The 16,940-nt window shown below is 35.8% G+C and overlaps 1 protein-coding gene across 1 annotated transcript; it reads left to right on the forward strand.

Annotated features, from left to right (window-relative positions):
- Positions 1 to 178: 178 nt before the first annotated feature.
- Positions 179 to 15,084, forward strand: selenoi (selenoprotein I). Its single transcript, XM_077217931.1, has 10 exons — positions 179 to 385; positions 3,174 to 3,242; positions 4,327 to 4,438; positions 6,090 to 6,164; positions 6,731 to 6,993; positions 8,504 to 8,612; positions 9,233 to 9,281; positions 9,436 to 9,616; positions 10,118 to 10,300; positions 12,595 to 15,084. Exons 1-10 carry the CDS (start codon positions 329 to 331, stop codon positions 12,700 to 12,702), a joined length of 1,206 nt encoding a protein of 401 aa, XP_077074046.1. The 5' UTR covers positions 179 to 328; the 3' UTR covers positions 12,703 to 15,084.
- Positions 15,085 to 16,940: the final 1,856 nt, after the last annotated feature.

Consider the following 16,940-nt stretch of genomic DNA (forward strand, 5'->3'; position numbering starts at 1 on the left):
GTATTATAAATAAAATAACGTAATAATGTAACTGAATATAAACTAAATATTTTCCAAATAATATTTATATTTAGTTTATATTAGTTTCATTTAATTATATTGGTTTATATTTAGAATTAGAATATATTTTTAACTGTATAAATTGTCACTTTTAACTGGAAGTTCCACATTGGCTTTTATTTTGAAAAACACATTGGATTGCGGGCGGAGTTTCAGGCGTCACGCCACAGACAGCACAGCCACTTGCTCACGCGCAGCACTGCGGATACTGTGAGCCCCGACACGGGTGGTGAATTTCGGTCAGTCTCAGAGCCGTGCAGCGGTCATCATGGCTCTCTACGACTATGTCACCCAAGAGCAACTCTCAGGTTTTGATAAATATAAGGTGAGGCCCTTCTTATCCATTCTTTTATACACAGTGTGTAGGACTTTAGGGTGTCGGCTAGCTGTGCCGGGGTGTTAATGCTATCATGAAAGCATGAGGTCTGCCGGTGTGTGCTGCTCTCTGGAATTTAAGGACAACTGCTGTGCTGCTTATTGTCACCTTTAAAGAGAAACAGTATATTTCCCCTAGAATTTGTAAGAAGAATTGATACATCATTTAGTTATTAGTGTTTCTACTTAAAATTTGAAGGTTCAAAAGGCATGGAATTAACCGGTTAATTCAGTGGTGTGTTACAGTGACTTGAAACCGCTAGTGCAAGTAGATCTTCATTTCTAAACATTAGGCGACTGTATACTTTTACCAGCTGGACACAGTGTCCAAGTTTTTTTTTAGTTGACCTACGTATGTTATGTTGGTTAGTTTGTAAACTGGGTTAAATCGTAAAGGGATGGGCTAACGTTACTGTTTCCGCCTCCAGCATGGATCTATGGTTAGGACATTATTTGCATGTGAGTCACACACTCCGTGCTTTCACTTTAATTGTTCGTTTGTTAATTTAATATTCACGTATTACTAGTCTGTAGATGGCAATGCAGTGTCAGTGCTTTGATATAATTTACAGTAGAAGCACCTGACAGTATTGCCATTGCAAAGGTCTTTGTTTATCCATTGGTTGAATATATACACATGTGACTTGTGTTCATCATGATCATTATAGTTTAACATTATCACAGTCAATTCTCTAGTGCATTAGCTTGCTTAGTCTGTGTCTTGACTCTTGGGTTGTGGTAGACCGACTATTGTTTTTATCTTCTTTCTTTCTTTCTTTCTTTACCAGTCCTTTCACTTAATCTATAATTTTTAATCAATATACACTACCGTTCAAAAGTAAGATTTTAAAAAAATATTTTATTCAGCAAGAACTCAGTAAGATAATCTAAAGTGACTGCAAAAACATTTGTTACAGAAGATTTCTACTTCAAATAAATGCTGTTCTTTTGAACTTCATATTCATAAAACAATCCTGAAAAAAATGTGTCATGCTTTCCACAAAAATGTTAAGCAGGATAACTGGTTTCAACATTGATAAGAAGAAATGTTGCTTGAGCAGCAAATCAGCATTTTAGAATGATTTCTGAAAGTTTATGTGACACTGAAAGACTGGAGGAATGATGCTGAAAATTCAGCTTTTCCATGACAGGAATAAAATGCATTTTAAAATATATTCAAATAAAATAGTTATTTTAAATGGTATTATGTTTCATAATATCGCTGTTGTTACTGTATTTTTGAGCATAGGAGACTCCCTTCAAAAACATTGAAAAAAAAAACTGTTTTATACATCCCAGACTTTTAAACGGTGGTGTATATTCTATAAATGACCAGCATTTATTGGATCTCTAATTAATAGCCCCCTACAATTATATACAGCTGCGTTCAACAAGGAACAACAGAAAATATGACTGACTTGCTTATTTAATGCTTTGTTTGAAGCAGGATGCATTTGAAGATAAACAATAAGCTCAAAAATATACAACTGCTCATGTCTCAAACAACTACTAACAATACAGATTTTGTTGAAATTCTCATAGTGCATATTATGTTTTTATTGTGTGGTGATTATTTCTTATTGTGTTTAATAACTGCAATAAACAATTATGAATCAGTTTCGCATATCAGTTTTGCATATCAGTTATTGGACACTAAAAGAGGATGAGTATTGGTAGCTAAACATTCATGATGGTGTTAGGCTTCTCTGAACAGGATAGTTTGGTTAAAAGGGTGTGGAACTACTGGAGGGGTCGAGAGGTTGAATTCCTGGATGTGATGCAGAGTTTTCTGCTTTTCTGAGTGGTTATTTGTGAAAGAAAGTTTCTTTGACCCTCTGTGTCTCCTGGTGTAATGTTCTCTTGGTCTGATAAGTTGTATTTTTTTACTTTGTGCTGTTAGGTGTACGGGCTGCTGAGTTGGTATGTGCTATTCTTGCTCTGCATGTTTGCACACACTTGAACATACATGATTACTCCCTCTTGGGCAATTTTATTTGTAACCCCTTAACCCCTGTATTGTACAGCTAAATGTATCTCTCAAAATAATATGCAATTTTTAGAAAATCCAAGAGTGCATGGCAGGCACTAGAAAAATCTTTGTAAATGGATAGTAATCAATTTTTGCTTTCAATTTTTTTTAATGAATTTTGAGTAAATATATTGTGTTAAATTGTGTACATTTATTTTCTGACATTAAATTGTTCTTTACAGAACTGTGTTTTTTTACACAAGTAAATTGAACTGATAATAATAATAATAATATGCATTTTAGTATAAATTTTTTGGTTTTGATACAGACCTTCCCAGATCCAGATGTTTTCAAGGCTTAAATGGCCACCCTTCCCCTAAGCTCCAAGTATGACCTCCTGCAGAGAACACTTGCTGGGGGAGCAGTTGAAAAGTGATCTGCCTTCACCCCTGAATCATACCACACATTATAACGTGCTTCAGTGAAGAGTTTCATATGTGGGTCTTATTACATTCAAGCCAATCTAAATAGTCTCGAGGTTAGAGTTTATTTTCCAGTCGTGCCAGTCACTTAGGCAGAAGCTGATTAGAGATTCAGGGATATAATGTAGTTACCATTTTTAATAATCTCATCTGAAGTCTGCAGAAACAGTGTGCCATATTAGCGGAAGCACTCTGTTGTTAGCACTTTTCAACATTCACGCTTCTTGACCTGGGTGTTGATATGGTTTCTTACTATGCACATTTTGTCGTCTTTCTCTTCTTTACAGTATAGTGCGGTGGACTCCAACCCCCTCTCTATCTACGTCATGCACCCTTTCTGGAACTCCGTGGTAAAGGTGAGAACGCTCGAGTCATGATTGTCATTTTGGATGTTGCCCAGAATGCACAAGGCCATTCTGTCCGTCATATGAAAATGATAATAATTTTCACTTCAGCAGAGAGATTCTTATTTATTTTTATTATTTAAATGTACTATTTAAATAATAATTTATTATTTACACAAATAATAGATGCATGAAAACTCAAGACTGAAATTAGGGCTAGAATATACAAAGGTCCTTTAAAATATCACAAAACAAAAATATTTTATTGTAATATATTTCAATTATATTAATTATACAAGTCAGGTGAAGTGAATATCGTTGAGTATCTCCTAACAAGGCCACATATTAAGGTCTGGGTAGATTTAGATGGGAGGCAAGCAATCAGTTTTCGTAGTCAATGTGTTGGATGCAGGAGAAAAGAGCAGGAATACAGATTTGACCGACTTTGACAAGGGCCAGATTGTTATGGCAGGGCGACTGGGTCAAAGTATCTCTGAAACTGTAAGGCTTGTGGGTTGCTTCCGGTCAGCAGTGGGGAGAATTTGCCAACAGAGGTCTGAGAATGGTCAAACCGCTGACAGGGTGGCTATCCAGTCTGTTCCGAGCCAACAGAAGGTCTACTGTGGCACAAGTCACAATTTTAATGATGGTTATGGAAGGAATGTGTCACAACACACAGTGCATGGCACTCTGCTGCGTATGGGAATACTACAGGACTCCTTCAGGGGTCTTGTAGAGTCCATGACCGCAGAGGACCAACTGAATATTAGGCAGGTTGTCATAATGTTTTAGCTCATCAGTGTACATTATAATGAGTGTAATGTTTAATATCAATTTATTGTAATTATATTATATTATATATTATAATATAATGTTATTAAATTGTTGGATTTATTGTCAACCTTAATAAAAAATCATTTGAATTCATAAATGTATAGTGGTGTTTCACATCAAAGCATATCATTACGCTGTTTTTTGCTTTCATTGATTTGCATATATGCAACATTAATGAATGTTCCGTCTGGATCTGATTACCTGTGAGGAGGAGCAGACCATTTGCAACCTGCTAATTTCTCTTTCTCTCACTGTGTCTCAGGTTTTGCCTACATGGATTGCCCCAAACCTCATCACGTTTACAGGGTTCATGTTCCTGGTACTAACCTTCACCTTGCTGTCCTTCTTCGACTTTAGCTTTTATGCCTCAGCAGGTGTGGTCAATAAACTGTGTAGGATTGTTATAGTTTTGATGTTGGTTAATGCCCTCTTCCTCAAAGCTTGGAGCCCTAAACATATTTGTAATGATTACAATAATAACCTACTAAATTAGTGATGATGTACAATGATAAGAAAAAATATTACCTCTGTCTTTGTGTTGTATAATTCTGTTTATTTTTTATTTGACAAGGATCAAGGTCTCACTTCCAGCTCATCATTCTTACAATTATCAACTAGTCATCATACACAGCCACATTTGTACACATTCCCAGATCACGCACACGTGCATTACAGAGCTTAAACACACTGTACATTCAGTGTTGTGGAGTGAATAATTAAAAGTAGTGATGCAACAAACTTAACTACGTATTTCAGTAGTGTGACATTTGTGTAGTTTTTCCAGTTTCCGGTCTCTTCACTGATGTGTAGCATTGAAAAGTTAAACTAATTATTCAGAAATGAACCAAAAAGAAAAAAAAAGATGTAACAATTGTTGGTGATTTTGGGTAACTTTTTATGGCAAAATATGTAGTTAATTTGTACTTAATTATATAAATGATTAAATAAATATGTATGTTAAATTAAATGCTTTAATGTATATTTTATGTATGTAATATATAAATTACAGCAAATTATTTAAAGGATTCTTTTTTAGTGTAATTTTTAGTTAGGACGGGGTAAAAAAAAACTCGATTTACTCAATTTAAATTGATTCTTAAATCCCAAAATTTGATCTTTTTGTCTATTCTGTTGAATATTCTCAGTTGATAAATAATCAGAACTTTGTATCACGTCTCCCACACATTCAATCACAATATTTAAATAAACCAATAATTCCTTATTGGTTTATTTAAAGGAATTAAAATGATTAAAAGGGATTTAAGGAAATAAAGAAAAAGAAATAAGAATGCTAAAAGTTTCAGGTTTATTGTAGTTATGAAAAAAACTATTTAAAAAATAATTTGTATATATATTTTTTAAATATGCACACATTCACTCTTATTTGTGTGTAATATGTAAAAAAAAAATCTTGTCAAATTCAGTTATGATTTACATGTAAATAATGGCATAATTACAATTAAAAATGGTGAAATTTCATAAAGTTTGATTGCATCACTGGATATTACTGTCAGTAGCTGAACATTTTTATCGTCAAATATTAAATGTTTAGCTACTTGCAACTTACGACGCACTCTTTCATGGCTAAAACTAAGCATTGCGTTGGAATTCTCACTCGTCTTCTGTGAACAGTAAGAACGACTCCTTTGATCTGGTTGACAAGCGTTGTTTGGCCGCAGATTATGCAACTTTTTGTCATCCTAACAACAAACAGTGGTGCATACTGGAGTACTGCAAACATTGGGGTTTACAGCATTATTTGAGTTTTTTTTTTACATTTGCCATGTACTGAACCTTATATATATATATGATTAATTAATATCAGATTAATTGCTATATTGACTCGAATTGAATTGAAATGTAATCGCAAGCTTGTGAATTGAAATCGAATCGACAGTGTGAAAACTGTCAAGAGCCAGCCCTAATAAAAGTTCAATATCTTTTAAAGTGTAAAGCTGTTACTGTAGTTGAGTACCTACTTACAAATGAGATTCATTATAATGTGGGTGTTCTTGTGTGGCACAGGGGATCACTCGGCACATGTGCCAAGTTGGGTCTGGGTAGCTGCTGGCTTGTTCAACTTCCTGGCCTATACCTTAGGTAAGTGTCTTTTTGGTTTTGAAATAATACTAATGTTAATGACTCTCCTGTCAACTAGTGGTCTAAATGTCTGGGAATCCATTTTCAAAATTAATTAATTTGTTTTATTTAAGGCACTCATTCTTGCTAATAGGGTTGGCAAAAATATTTTTCCAAAAATGCACAATTGGAAGAAAAAAAATTGAAAAACTAAAATAACATCATCATTAGGGTGCATTTGTACAAGTCCTAATGCACAGGTCTGATGTTTTGACAAAAAACATATTTTTCCTCCCACCTGCATTCATTTAAAACCTACTGAGATGTGCTGCATAGATTAGTAACTCACTAAATGACCAAAACAGGAATATTTGACCATTATTCAGCCCCAGTCACACATTTGCATATGAAAATGTAGCAAATTTGCTGAAGCTTGCTTTTTAGCACTATATTTTTTGTAAGGGTAGGGCTGTGAATAATCTTTTCAGAGAATATCTGAAACATTATGCTGATGTGGTAGCAAGATTGTCGGATGTGTACGCATTCATATGTGACCTAAATATATTTTGTTTTGTGTGTGCATGCAGATGGTGTGGACGGAAAACAGGCCCGCAGAACAAACTCCAGCACGCCGCTCGGTGAACTATTTGACCATGGCCTGGACAGCTGGGCATGTGTGTTCTTCGTCGCTACAGTGTACTCTGTCTTTGGACGGGGTGAGACAGGCGTTGGCGTGGTGACGCTGTATTATCTATTATGGGTTGTCCTGTTTTCCTTCATACTGTCCCACTGGGAGAAGTACAACACTGGAATTCTGTTCCTGCCCTGGGGCTACGACATCAGTCAAGTGGTAATGTAATATGACCTGATGATAAGCTGAATGAAAAGAAAACATGGCTTTTAAAAAATATCAAAATATAACTATTTTATTTGGTATATTGAATGTAATATTTAACGCAAGACAATATTAATGTGATCTAATATTAGTATTAATTAAAATATAAAAATATCTAATTAATTCACAATATATTAAAATATGCACTACCATTCAAAACTTTGGGGCCTGTAAGATTTTTTTGTTTTTTGAAGTTGCTTATTCTCACCAAGGCTGCAATTATTTGATCAAGCATACTGTAAAACACTAATATTGTGAATTATTGTTACAATTTAGTTGTAAATGTAAACATTTTTGATCATTCAAATACATTGGATCAAACAGTTGGTCATTGTATTCTTTTAGACAGACTGGAAAAGCTCGTAGGTCTCTCTGGTAATGTTTTAAATTGGTTCAAAACATATATTACAGAAAGGAACTTTTTAGTTAATATAGGTGACTGTATCTCAGAGACATGAAATATTACATGGTGTTCCACAAGGATCAATTCTTGGGCCAGTTTTATTTTCATTATACATGCTCCCTTTGGGCAGCATAATTTAGAAATATGACATGAATTATCATCTTTATGCTGATGATATACAATTATACATTTCAGTTGAGTTCAGAGACACTGTTGTATTAGAGAGGTTGTCTGACTGTCTGTCCAGCGTTGTAAAGTGAATGAACCCCAATTTTTTGAAACTGAATGAAGAAAAAACTGAAATATTTATTGTGGGCCCAAAACATGAGCGGGAGAGGATAGAAGCTGGGTTGGGCTCCTTATCGCTACAATCTAAAAAATAAGTTAAGAACCTGGGCGTCATTGTGTACTGTAAACTTAGTTTTAAGTCTCATATTTTCTTCTTTCAGACGAATACAATCGGAGTTATATTAAAAAATGTCCTGGCTCTTCCAAGTTTCATAATGGCAGTGAAAGTCTGTATGTCTTTGGAAATCTATCAAAGCGCATCTATTCATTATGAAAGTGCTCCACACTGCTCTGGGGTTTAATAAAGGCCTTCTGAAGTGAAGCGATGCATTCGTGTAAGAAAAATATACATATTTAAAACTTTATCGACTAAATAACTAGCTTCCGGCAGACGGATGTACGCATCGATTTATGCAATAAGAGTAACCCTCGACGCACAACGTAGAAGGCCTTTATAAACCCCCGGAAACCTGTGCGGCACTTTAATAATTAATAGATGCACCTTGATGGACTTCCAAAGACATACAGCCTTTCACTGCCATTATGAAACTTGGAAGAGCCAGGGCATTTTTTTAAATAATTTTGATTGTCTTTGTTTGAAAGAAGAATGTCATATACACCTAGGATGACTTCAGGGTGAGTAAATCATGGGCTAATTTACATTTTTGGGTGAACTATCCCTTTAATATTCTATTGATCCTTGAATGAAATAATTACCATATAAAAGCACTACTAGGCAGGTTTTAATGATCCTTTTCTGTTTGTTCTTTTCAGACTATCTCTGTTGTGTACTTTGTAACAGCGCTGGTTGGCGTGGAAACATGGAACAAACCCGTTATTTGGAATGTTCATTACAGAGATTTCTTTACTGTTATGATTGTCAGTGAGTAGACTTTGCCCTTTCATTGGCTCCTCTTACAGTTAAATGTCATATGCTGTGTTTTCACTGGCTCTCAGACCAAACTAACAAATAACAAATTAAAGGTGCTCTAAGCGATGTCACGCGTTTTTTAGGCCAAAACATTTTTTGTCACATACAGCAAGCATCTCCTCACTATCCGCTAGCTGCCTATCCCCTAAACGCAGTGTAAAAAAATGTATAATGTAAATATAGTGAAGACTATGCAGTGTTTTTGTTACACACTTGATTGTTCAATTTCTGTAGTATTTCTTACTACATGTCAAATAATACTATAGCTGAAAAAAATAGTGTTTTTAATTTTTATCTTTGCTCGTATTGTAGTTTTGCTTCTTTGTTCTTATTTTTAATTTCTCATTCTCTGAAATAAGATTTTGGTCATATCACCCACCCCAGCACACAGCATTGTTTTAGATGTTCGACAATTTCTGTCACAACTTTAGGTTTGATGTTAAAAATGACTGTGAATGCTAAGCAAACCAGGACTAAATGTATTATCTTTTTTTTTTTTTTGGTCCAGATCAAAAGAACCAAGAGAACTCATCATAAAGGGATAATTTCATATTTGTTTTTTGGTTTTTCAGGTTGTTTATTTGTTGTAACATTGCCAATGAGCCTCTACAATGTCTTTAAGTAAGTTTCATTCCAGACCTCTTGCACCTCATTTAAAACATACAGTATTGCACTACATTGAAAATGACTCTTTGTAACATATTGATGTTTTGATAAATAATGTGTGCTTTGGAACAGGGATATTTGTTCTCACTATTTCTCTGTATTTTTTAAGGGCGTACCGGAATAACACCCTGAAGCACAGTTCGCTGTATGAGGCCTTGTTGCCGTTTTTCTCTCCCGTCCTCTTGTTTGTGCTGTCTACGCTGTGGATCAGTCTTTCTCCTTCAGACATTGTCCAGCAGCAACCCAGAATCTTTTATCTTATGGTGGGAACAGCCTTCTCCAACGTTACTGTGAGTGTACACAGTCTTCTAGCTCTCTAAAAGTGACAAAGTGACATGATGGGAAGGCCAAGTATAGTAACCCATACTCGGAATTTGTCCTCTGCTTTTAACCCATCCAAGTTCACACTAGAGTTGTGATGGTTAGAACATTTTCCACCGGTTAATTGACGTGTGACAACACCGGTAATACCAGTGTCACTGCTTTTAAAATGCTAGTTCGAAAGTTTTACTTTTACAAATTAGCGGCAATTCGGGGGCGGCAATTTCTTGAATGTTGGGTACATTATTATTCTTAATGAAAAACACAACTAACCCTTTGCAGGTTTTACATTCGCTTTTAAAACCAAATCTTCCACATTGGTCTTGTCACTCAGCTAGTGACTCTTGTCCAACGCGATAAATGAAATCTGACATCCTGCCATGACAATGGATGCCTTTCAGTTCCAGTTGAAGCATTTAGTCTAATGTCTGCTCCTGACATGCTCTCTTTTTTCTCATTTTCTCTCTCAGTGCAAGCTCATTGTATGCCAGATGAGCAACACTCGATGCAAGCCACTGAGTTTGTTGTTGTTGCCGATGACACTAGTGGTGTTGCTAGTGATTTCTGGGACTGTGCATGATGGTGAAACGACTGTCCTGTACATTTGGACTGCTGTAGTCCTCCTCACGCACATACACTATGGAGTATCAGTGGTGAGTATAGACACACTGACTGCTTCCTAGTTAATTAGTCATGAAGAATCTTTTTCATATTGATAAATTTTTTATTAATTATAATTATATTTGATAATCATTAGTTTATCATTGTTATTAGTATGTTTCATATTAAAATGCAAATTATAATGTAATTTTTCATATATATTAATAAATATTAAAAATGAAATTGTCCTGGTCAGAATTATTGGCACCTGTAGGATTACAAATTTATTTAAATGTAAGAAGAACAAGGTTTACAACACACCCTTGGTATATATGAACAAAGAAGCCTGTTAAAATTATTCTGTATTGTTAGTCCTTTTGAGCTTTTATTAAAAAAAAAAATATTGAACTAAAACAATTGAAATTGTCTCATATTTTTCATTATGAATGATTTTTCTCATATTTTTCTCCAATACATGTCGGCCGCAACTAATTGCTCAGTTTTATTCAATATTTTTTGCAACCTCCTTTTGCCAAGATAACAGCTCTCGGCGAACAGTATTTTCCCTATAATTCCTTGTGTGTTTGGAGAACACTTGAAAGTGTTCAGAGGACATTCCTCCATACAGAATCTCTCCAGATCCTTCAAATTCTGAGGTTCATGAGGTCCACTCTCCACTTCAGTTCACCCCACTAGTTCTCTATAGAATTCAGGTCAGGGGACTGGGCTGGCCTTGGAAGAACCTTAATTTTGGGTCCTCAGTGACCCATTTTTGTGTTTATTTTGATGTTTGTTTGTCAAAAAGCTTCTCTTTTTTTCTGAGCATAGAACCCAATCCCCTTTTGAAGTTACAGTAGTGTCTGACAACTGAATATGCTAGAGTTTGTTTTTGGATGAGATCAGAAGATTTTTCTTGTAACCCTCCTATAAAACTTGTAGTGATGTAGATTCTGTTTGATGTGTTTTTGATGTCTATTTTCTGCAATTCTCCAGCTGTGATCCTTTGAGAGTCTTTGGCCACTCGAACTATCCTCCTCACTGTGCATGAAGACAATACATGCGTCCTCTTCCAGGCAGATTTGTAATGCTTCCTGTTTATTGGAACTTTTTCATTATTGCCCTGATTGTGGAAATGGGAATTTTCGATGCTTTAGCTATTTTCTTATAGTTCTACAGCAAAAGATTGTTGAGCTTCACAAAATAGAAAGTGTCTGTATTCTTTGGTTTTACTAATTGTGATGGATGATTTAGGGAATTTTTTGTTACCTTATTTATACTCCTGTGAAACAGGAAGTCATGGCTGGATAATTTCATGTTAATAGTCACCTGTGTGTTTAAAATTGTAAATTTGTATTTTACTCATAAGAATTTTTAGGGGTACCAATGATTGTGGCCAACGGGTCCGTGTCGGGACGTTTTTAAGCATCGGCTGACTCTTTTCTGGTGTGTTCCACACCGTTGGCTCTAGTTGGGCGGCATCAGGTTTTTTGGGGCGATTCTGCATGTAGAATCGGTATTGGGCCGACGGTGAGAGAGAGAACTCTGATTGGCTGATCTGTTTAGTGAACGAGTCAGTGCATGAGAATAATTACAAAACTGCGAGTAAAGAAGTTAATACAGTACAGATAGAAGGCTATTCTAATTCTACATCATCTTACCTGAGTGTTCCTGGGCAAAAATATCATGAGCCGAGTGGAATAAAGAAAGTGATCAGCATGATTGATATTCAAAATGGTAAGCACACTTCGCTTTGTTTACGGCTTGTGTATCTGCAGCCTGTATTGTCGGTTTCCCTTTTTGAATGATGAATATAGACAAATATAGCTGCAGAAATAGACATATATCTCATTTACACTCAGGCGCAGAACATGCGTGCTGTTTGACCGTCGGCTGTAGTCCTTTCGGTGTGTTAAGGTGAAGCTTTTTTTGCCCCGACGTGAGGCAACAACAATCTTTGGTTATATTTACCAAAGGTGCCAATAATTATGACCACGACTGTGTGTGTGCGTGTGGTTTTATATATATATATATATATATATATATATATATATATATATATATATATATATATATATATATATATTGATTTATAATGAATGATTATTGTTGTATTTAGTTAGAATTATTATAAATATTAATTTTATTTATTAATATTAAGATAATATTATAATAACTAATGAAAAAAACATTATTAATATAGTAATATGTTTATGTGGTTATTATTATTAACACTAATATTTAATAAACTTTATTAAACATTATGATATAATAAATATAATGTTGTAAATATCGTGTTAGCGGTCATGTTTTTCTAATTATCATCTTTTCTTTCTGTCTCTCTGTGCAGGTGAAGCAGCTGAGTGATCATTTTAACATACATGCTTTCTCGCTAAAGAAGCCCAATTCGGACTGACAAGACGAGGAGAAAATCGGCCTGAAGGCTGCTGAGGTCTAAGCCATCTCAGCATGCTCTTCAGCTAGCCGACTATCACCAATCACCAAGAAGACACAGCTAACGCCAGGAAACCAAATTGTACTGACCAAACGCGCCTTCTTATTCTGAGGATGCTGCTCAATCAACAAAAGGGTGGAGCTGCACCACAGGGCCCACTGATCCCTGAGACAGAGCTGCACCACGGGGCCCATTGAGCCCTGAGACAGAGCTGCACCACGGGGCCCACTGTGCCCAGGGGTGGAGCTGCGCCATAGGACATATTGGGTTCAGACACATAATTACACAATGGGACTCAGTAGCTCAGAAATGCAGCTCTACAACAGGACCCACTGAGCCCAGGACCTACAGTGCCTCGACTTGCAGCTGTGTAACAGAGCTCATTCCTCTTAGAAAGAACTGTATTGTGTTGCTCGCTCTGAGCGGAGACAGTTTGGTTGTGTGGTATCCGTGAAGCTGGGGATTTCGCTTGTTTCCTAAGGAAATGTGCTTTTCAGCTGAGATACTAAGAGCCTTGAATGGTTAATCTCACTTATACGCTCTCTGTCAGATGAGTCACACTCACTCCCAACACGCTCCATCACATGTTGCAAACCACATGATGCTGGACACACACATAGGAAGTGATGAATGTCTTTAGCTTATTCGATTTGAAGATTTTATTTACATTTAGTTTTGGCTTCAACTGCTCAATTGGGGGGTGGGGGTGTCATGAAAGCAGGCATTATTGAATAACATTTCTACAATAGACAGTACAAGTAGACTGGGAACATTTTCAGTTAGTATGAAGCTTAATTATATTTACGAGGGAACAGGGATGTTAATTGCTTATCTAAAACTATGGTGCTTTTGCTAATCTCTAAAACTATATAGAATTGTAAAAATAACATAAGGAAAATTTAAACCACCTCAAAGATGACTTGATTTGACTCCATTACAGTGAACACAAGCAACTAGTTTATTTATAATATAACACACAGCTCAAACCACCACCTCATCTGACCATTCAAACTTGTTTAACTACTCTATCTGGGATTTTTTTGTTGTTTTGTTTCCTTTTTACATTGGTGATGGTGTGTCTGCATGCCGATTTTCTTTTTTTTGAGTTCTCTTTTTGTTTTGCTCCACTAGTAAGCTTTTATTGAGTTTATTTGTGCTTGAATGAAGAGTGCGCTTCAAACCCTGACCAGGAGAGGGTGCACTTGGAGTCAGCGAGCCAAACCTCGCTCCGTTCTTTAAACACGATAAAAGCACTAGTCTGTGTGCCACCAAGTTCAACATGTCCGTTAAACCTGCAAACAGGTGTCATGGCCTGCGTCAAGCTCAGTCCAGCATTTAGTCTTTTTATTTCTCTCATTTTCCTTTACTTTGTCTATCTACGTGTTTTGTTTGGTGGACTGAGGACTTATATGATGGTAATAGGATTTTTTTTAACTTTCACTGGGTGTCCGTGTCCAGAAGTGTACATGAGCTGAATGTATTGTGTGTGTGTGTGTGTGTGTGTGTGTGTGTGCTGTATGTATATATCTGTGTATGTGGTTTACATAGGCTACTCTCACTCTGGAAACGTCATGCCTCCATACGTTCTGTTTCTATGAGATGAGAGACAGTCAGTGAAACCGATCGATTGATGTTTAAACATGTACAGCCTGTCCATGTTGTTATAACATTGTATTGTCGTTGTTCATCTTTCTTTAATTTTTTTAACGTCCATAATACGGTGAGATACACATTTCTTATCCTACAAACACCTCCCATTTCACATGAATCAAGAAATGACATGGATAACATACATTATTTAATTTATATCCAAAGTTAATTCTGTATTTACTTTAATGTCAATATCTACATACTGTCCAGTACAATTTTGCAATATATTACTTGTTAAAGAACAGTGTGATGACACTAATTCCTACGAGCACTCCTGCAGAATTTAGATCAGAAAGCTTTTTTTAGCCAGCAGATGGCGCTTTATTCTTTGCATGTGATAGAACTTTGACATTCTTTGCATGGAGTTTGTTCCTCTGAGGGTCACATTTACTTTACAAATTGGCACATTTCAAGTTATTAGTGCATATACCGATAGGGGAGGCTACTGTCAGAGTGGCTTCTTGATGCATTAATTTATTTTGTTACTATTATCAAATTTAAACTGTAAGCATCCCTTTTAAACGTGATTGTTTTCAGGCTATACAGGTGGCAGGATAACTGCTGTATAACTGCATTTGTGTGATGCTTTCAAGAACAAGCAATAGTATACCGTTTCTTTTTAATCTAACGTGGGATAATAACACTCAAACCTCTGCATATTGTAAAACAAAATCCAGCCATGTTGTAACATTATCTTGTTGTGCTGCCCCATTAAATGTAAGTGTATCCACAGTATCATTTTGTCCTATTGCAGATTTTGACACCCCAGTCTCAGGACAGGCAGGATTTCACTCAGTGCTGCTGCATCTGTGTTTCATGTACTAAATAGTGCACCAGCAATGTTTTGTTTCCTGGAAGTACAAAAAGTATAGTTGTGTTGCTGTTTTAGTTGATAAAACCAGGGTATTGGCATTTTTCATTAGTTTAAACACACTTTTTCTTTTTGAATATAAAAAAATTGTATCCAAGAGAGGGTGGTTTTGATGACATTATGCCCTATAGCCTAATATGTATTTGAAGGACTTCCTGAGATTGTAGCTATGTTAATATTTCAGTTACACATTTGAGTGTTAACCGTTCAGTGTTCACTGATGTCGGTTAATGCTCACGTGACATTAGAGTAGCCTACACCAGTAACTAGATAAAATATTTAATCGTTTTTTTTGTATCAAGTGTGATGAGATATTTTAAAATGTGTGTATCGTGTAGGCCTATATATAGGCATGCGTGACACATTTATTGCAATTATTTTGTAATATTTTGTGATTTTAACGGCAATACTGTAAACACTTTCCAGCTGGTCTTTAAAGTAGTTTCTAACCTCTTTTTAGTTGTGCTGTCCACATTACATTCACTGATGTTTCTAGAAACTCAATCAAATATCATATATGATAACAGTAAAGGGCTACAATTAGTTTTAACTGTAGCCTAATTATAAAAAAGGAAGACCAATTGTTTAAAGTGTTAGCAGTAGGCTAAGCATTTACCCTGTTATGGGACTTCATTGAGCTGTGACATCCAATATTGTATCTTCAAAACTGTTAAGAATTGTTAATATATATATATATATATATATATATATATATATATATATATATATATATATATATGTGTGTATATATGTATATATATATATATATATATATATATATATATATATATATATATATATATATATATATATATATATATATATATATATATATATATATATATATATATATATACATGTATGTATGTATGTATTCTTGTTTAGGCTACTAAGTGTTACCGTGTTTGAGGGTGAGGACACTTTCGCGGGATGATCCCGGTCTTAAACTGACAGTTAATCGCAGGTTGCATGAATTAACCAACGCCAGTGTCAGTGTAATGTTCTTGGAGCGCGGTCCGTTTTGTGCGTGACTGACCCGGTACCTCCAGTGGGACCGCGCCGTCCTGCCCGGGAGTGTGCGCTCAATAATGCATGCACGTCATTAGAAACCAGAGAGGCCCGGTGTATTGCCCTTATTTCCTGGGAAACCCAAGTCATGACTTGGCCGCACCTCACGTTACACAGAAATCATCTTCGAATATGGGGACGTGACGTGTGGCTGTTTTCCCGCCTCGTCCACTAAAGATTGTATTTTTTCATGCAGTTGTACAATATCTGGGTTACTATTAGCACCGTGCGGTGTTACTTCTGCTTGACCCAGAAGCCCCGACATTCATATTTTATTCAAACCGGGATTAACGCGCTTACATCAGTGACGATGAACTCGAGGTTAATAACGGCTCAAACACCGCGGGACCCTTCAGTTTCCCAAAGCACGGGTTGAAGTTCTCGCGCTATTTTATCGCAGACTTGTGCGGTGTTTTGTAAAAAAAAAAAGTGTTTGAGATAGTTTGATATTTAAAATAGTATGCAAATTACATGTTCATTGAGGCATTTCAGGCTACATTACTAATATATGGTCTAATGACAGAATGAAAAAATGGACATGGTTTCCCTCACAGAATTGTTTAAACTTAAAACATAGGCCTACTCTTGGACAAGTAAGCCAGTGAACGTCCATATGTGCAAGTGCATCATTTTTCAATTCGACTAATGATTT

Source organism: Siphateles boraxobius, unplaced genomic scaffold (assembly GCF_051911475.1).
Source record: "Siphateles boraxobius isolate OS27281-9 unplaced genomic scaffold, OSU_SipBor_1 77, whole genome shotgun sequence".
Lineage (NCBI taxonomy): Eukaryota > Metazoa > Chordata > Actinopteri > Cypriniformes > Leuciscidae > Siphateles > Siphateles boraxobius.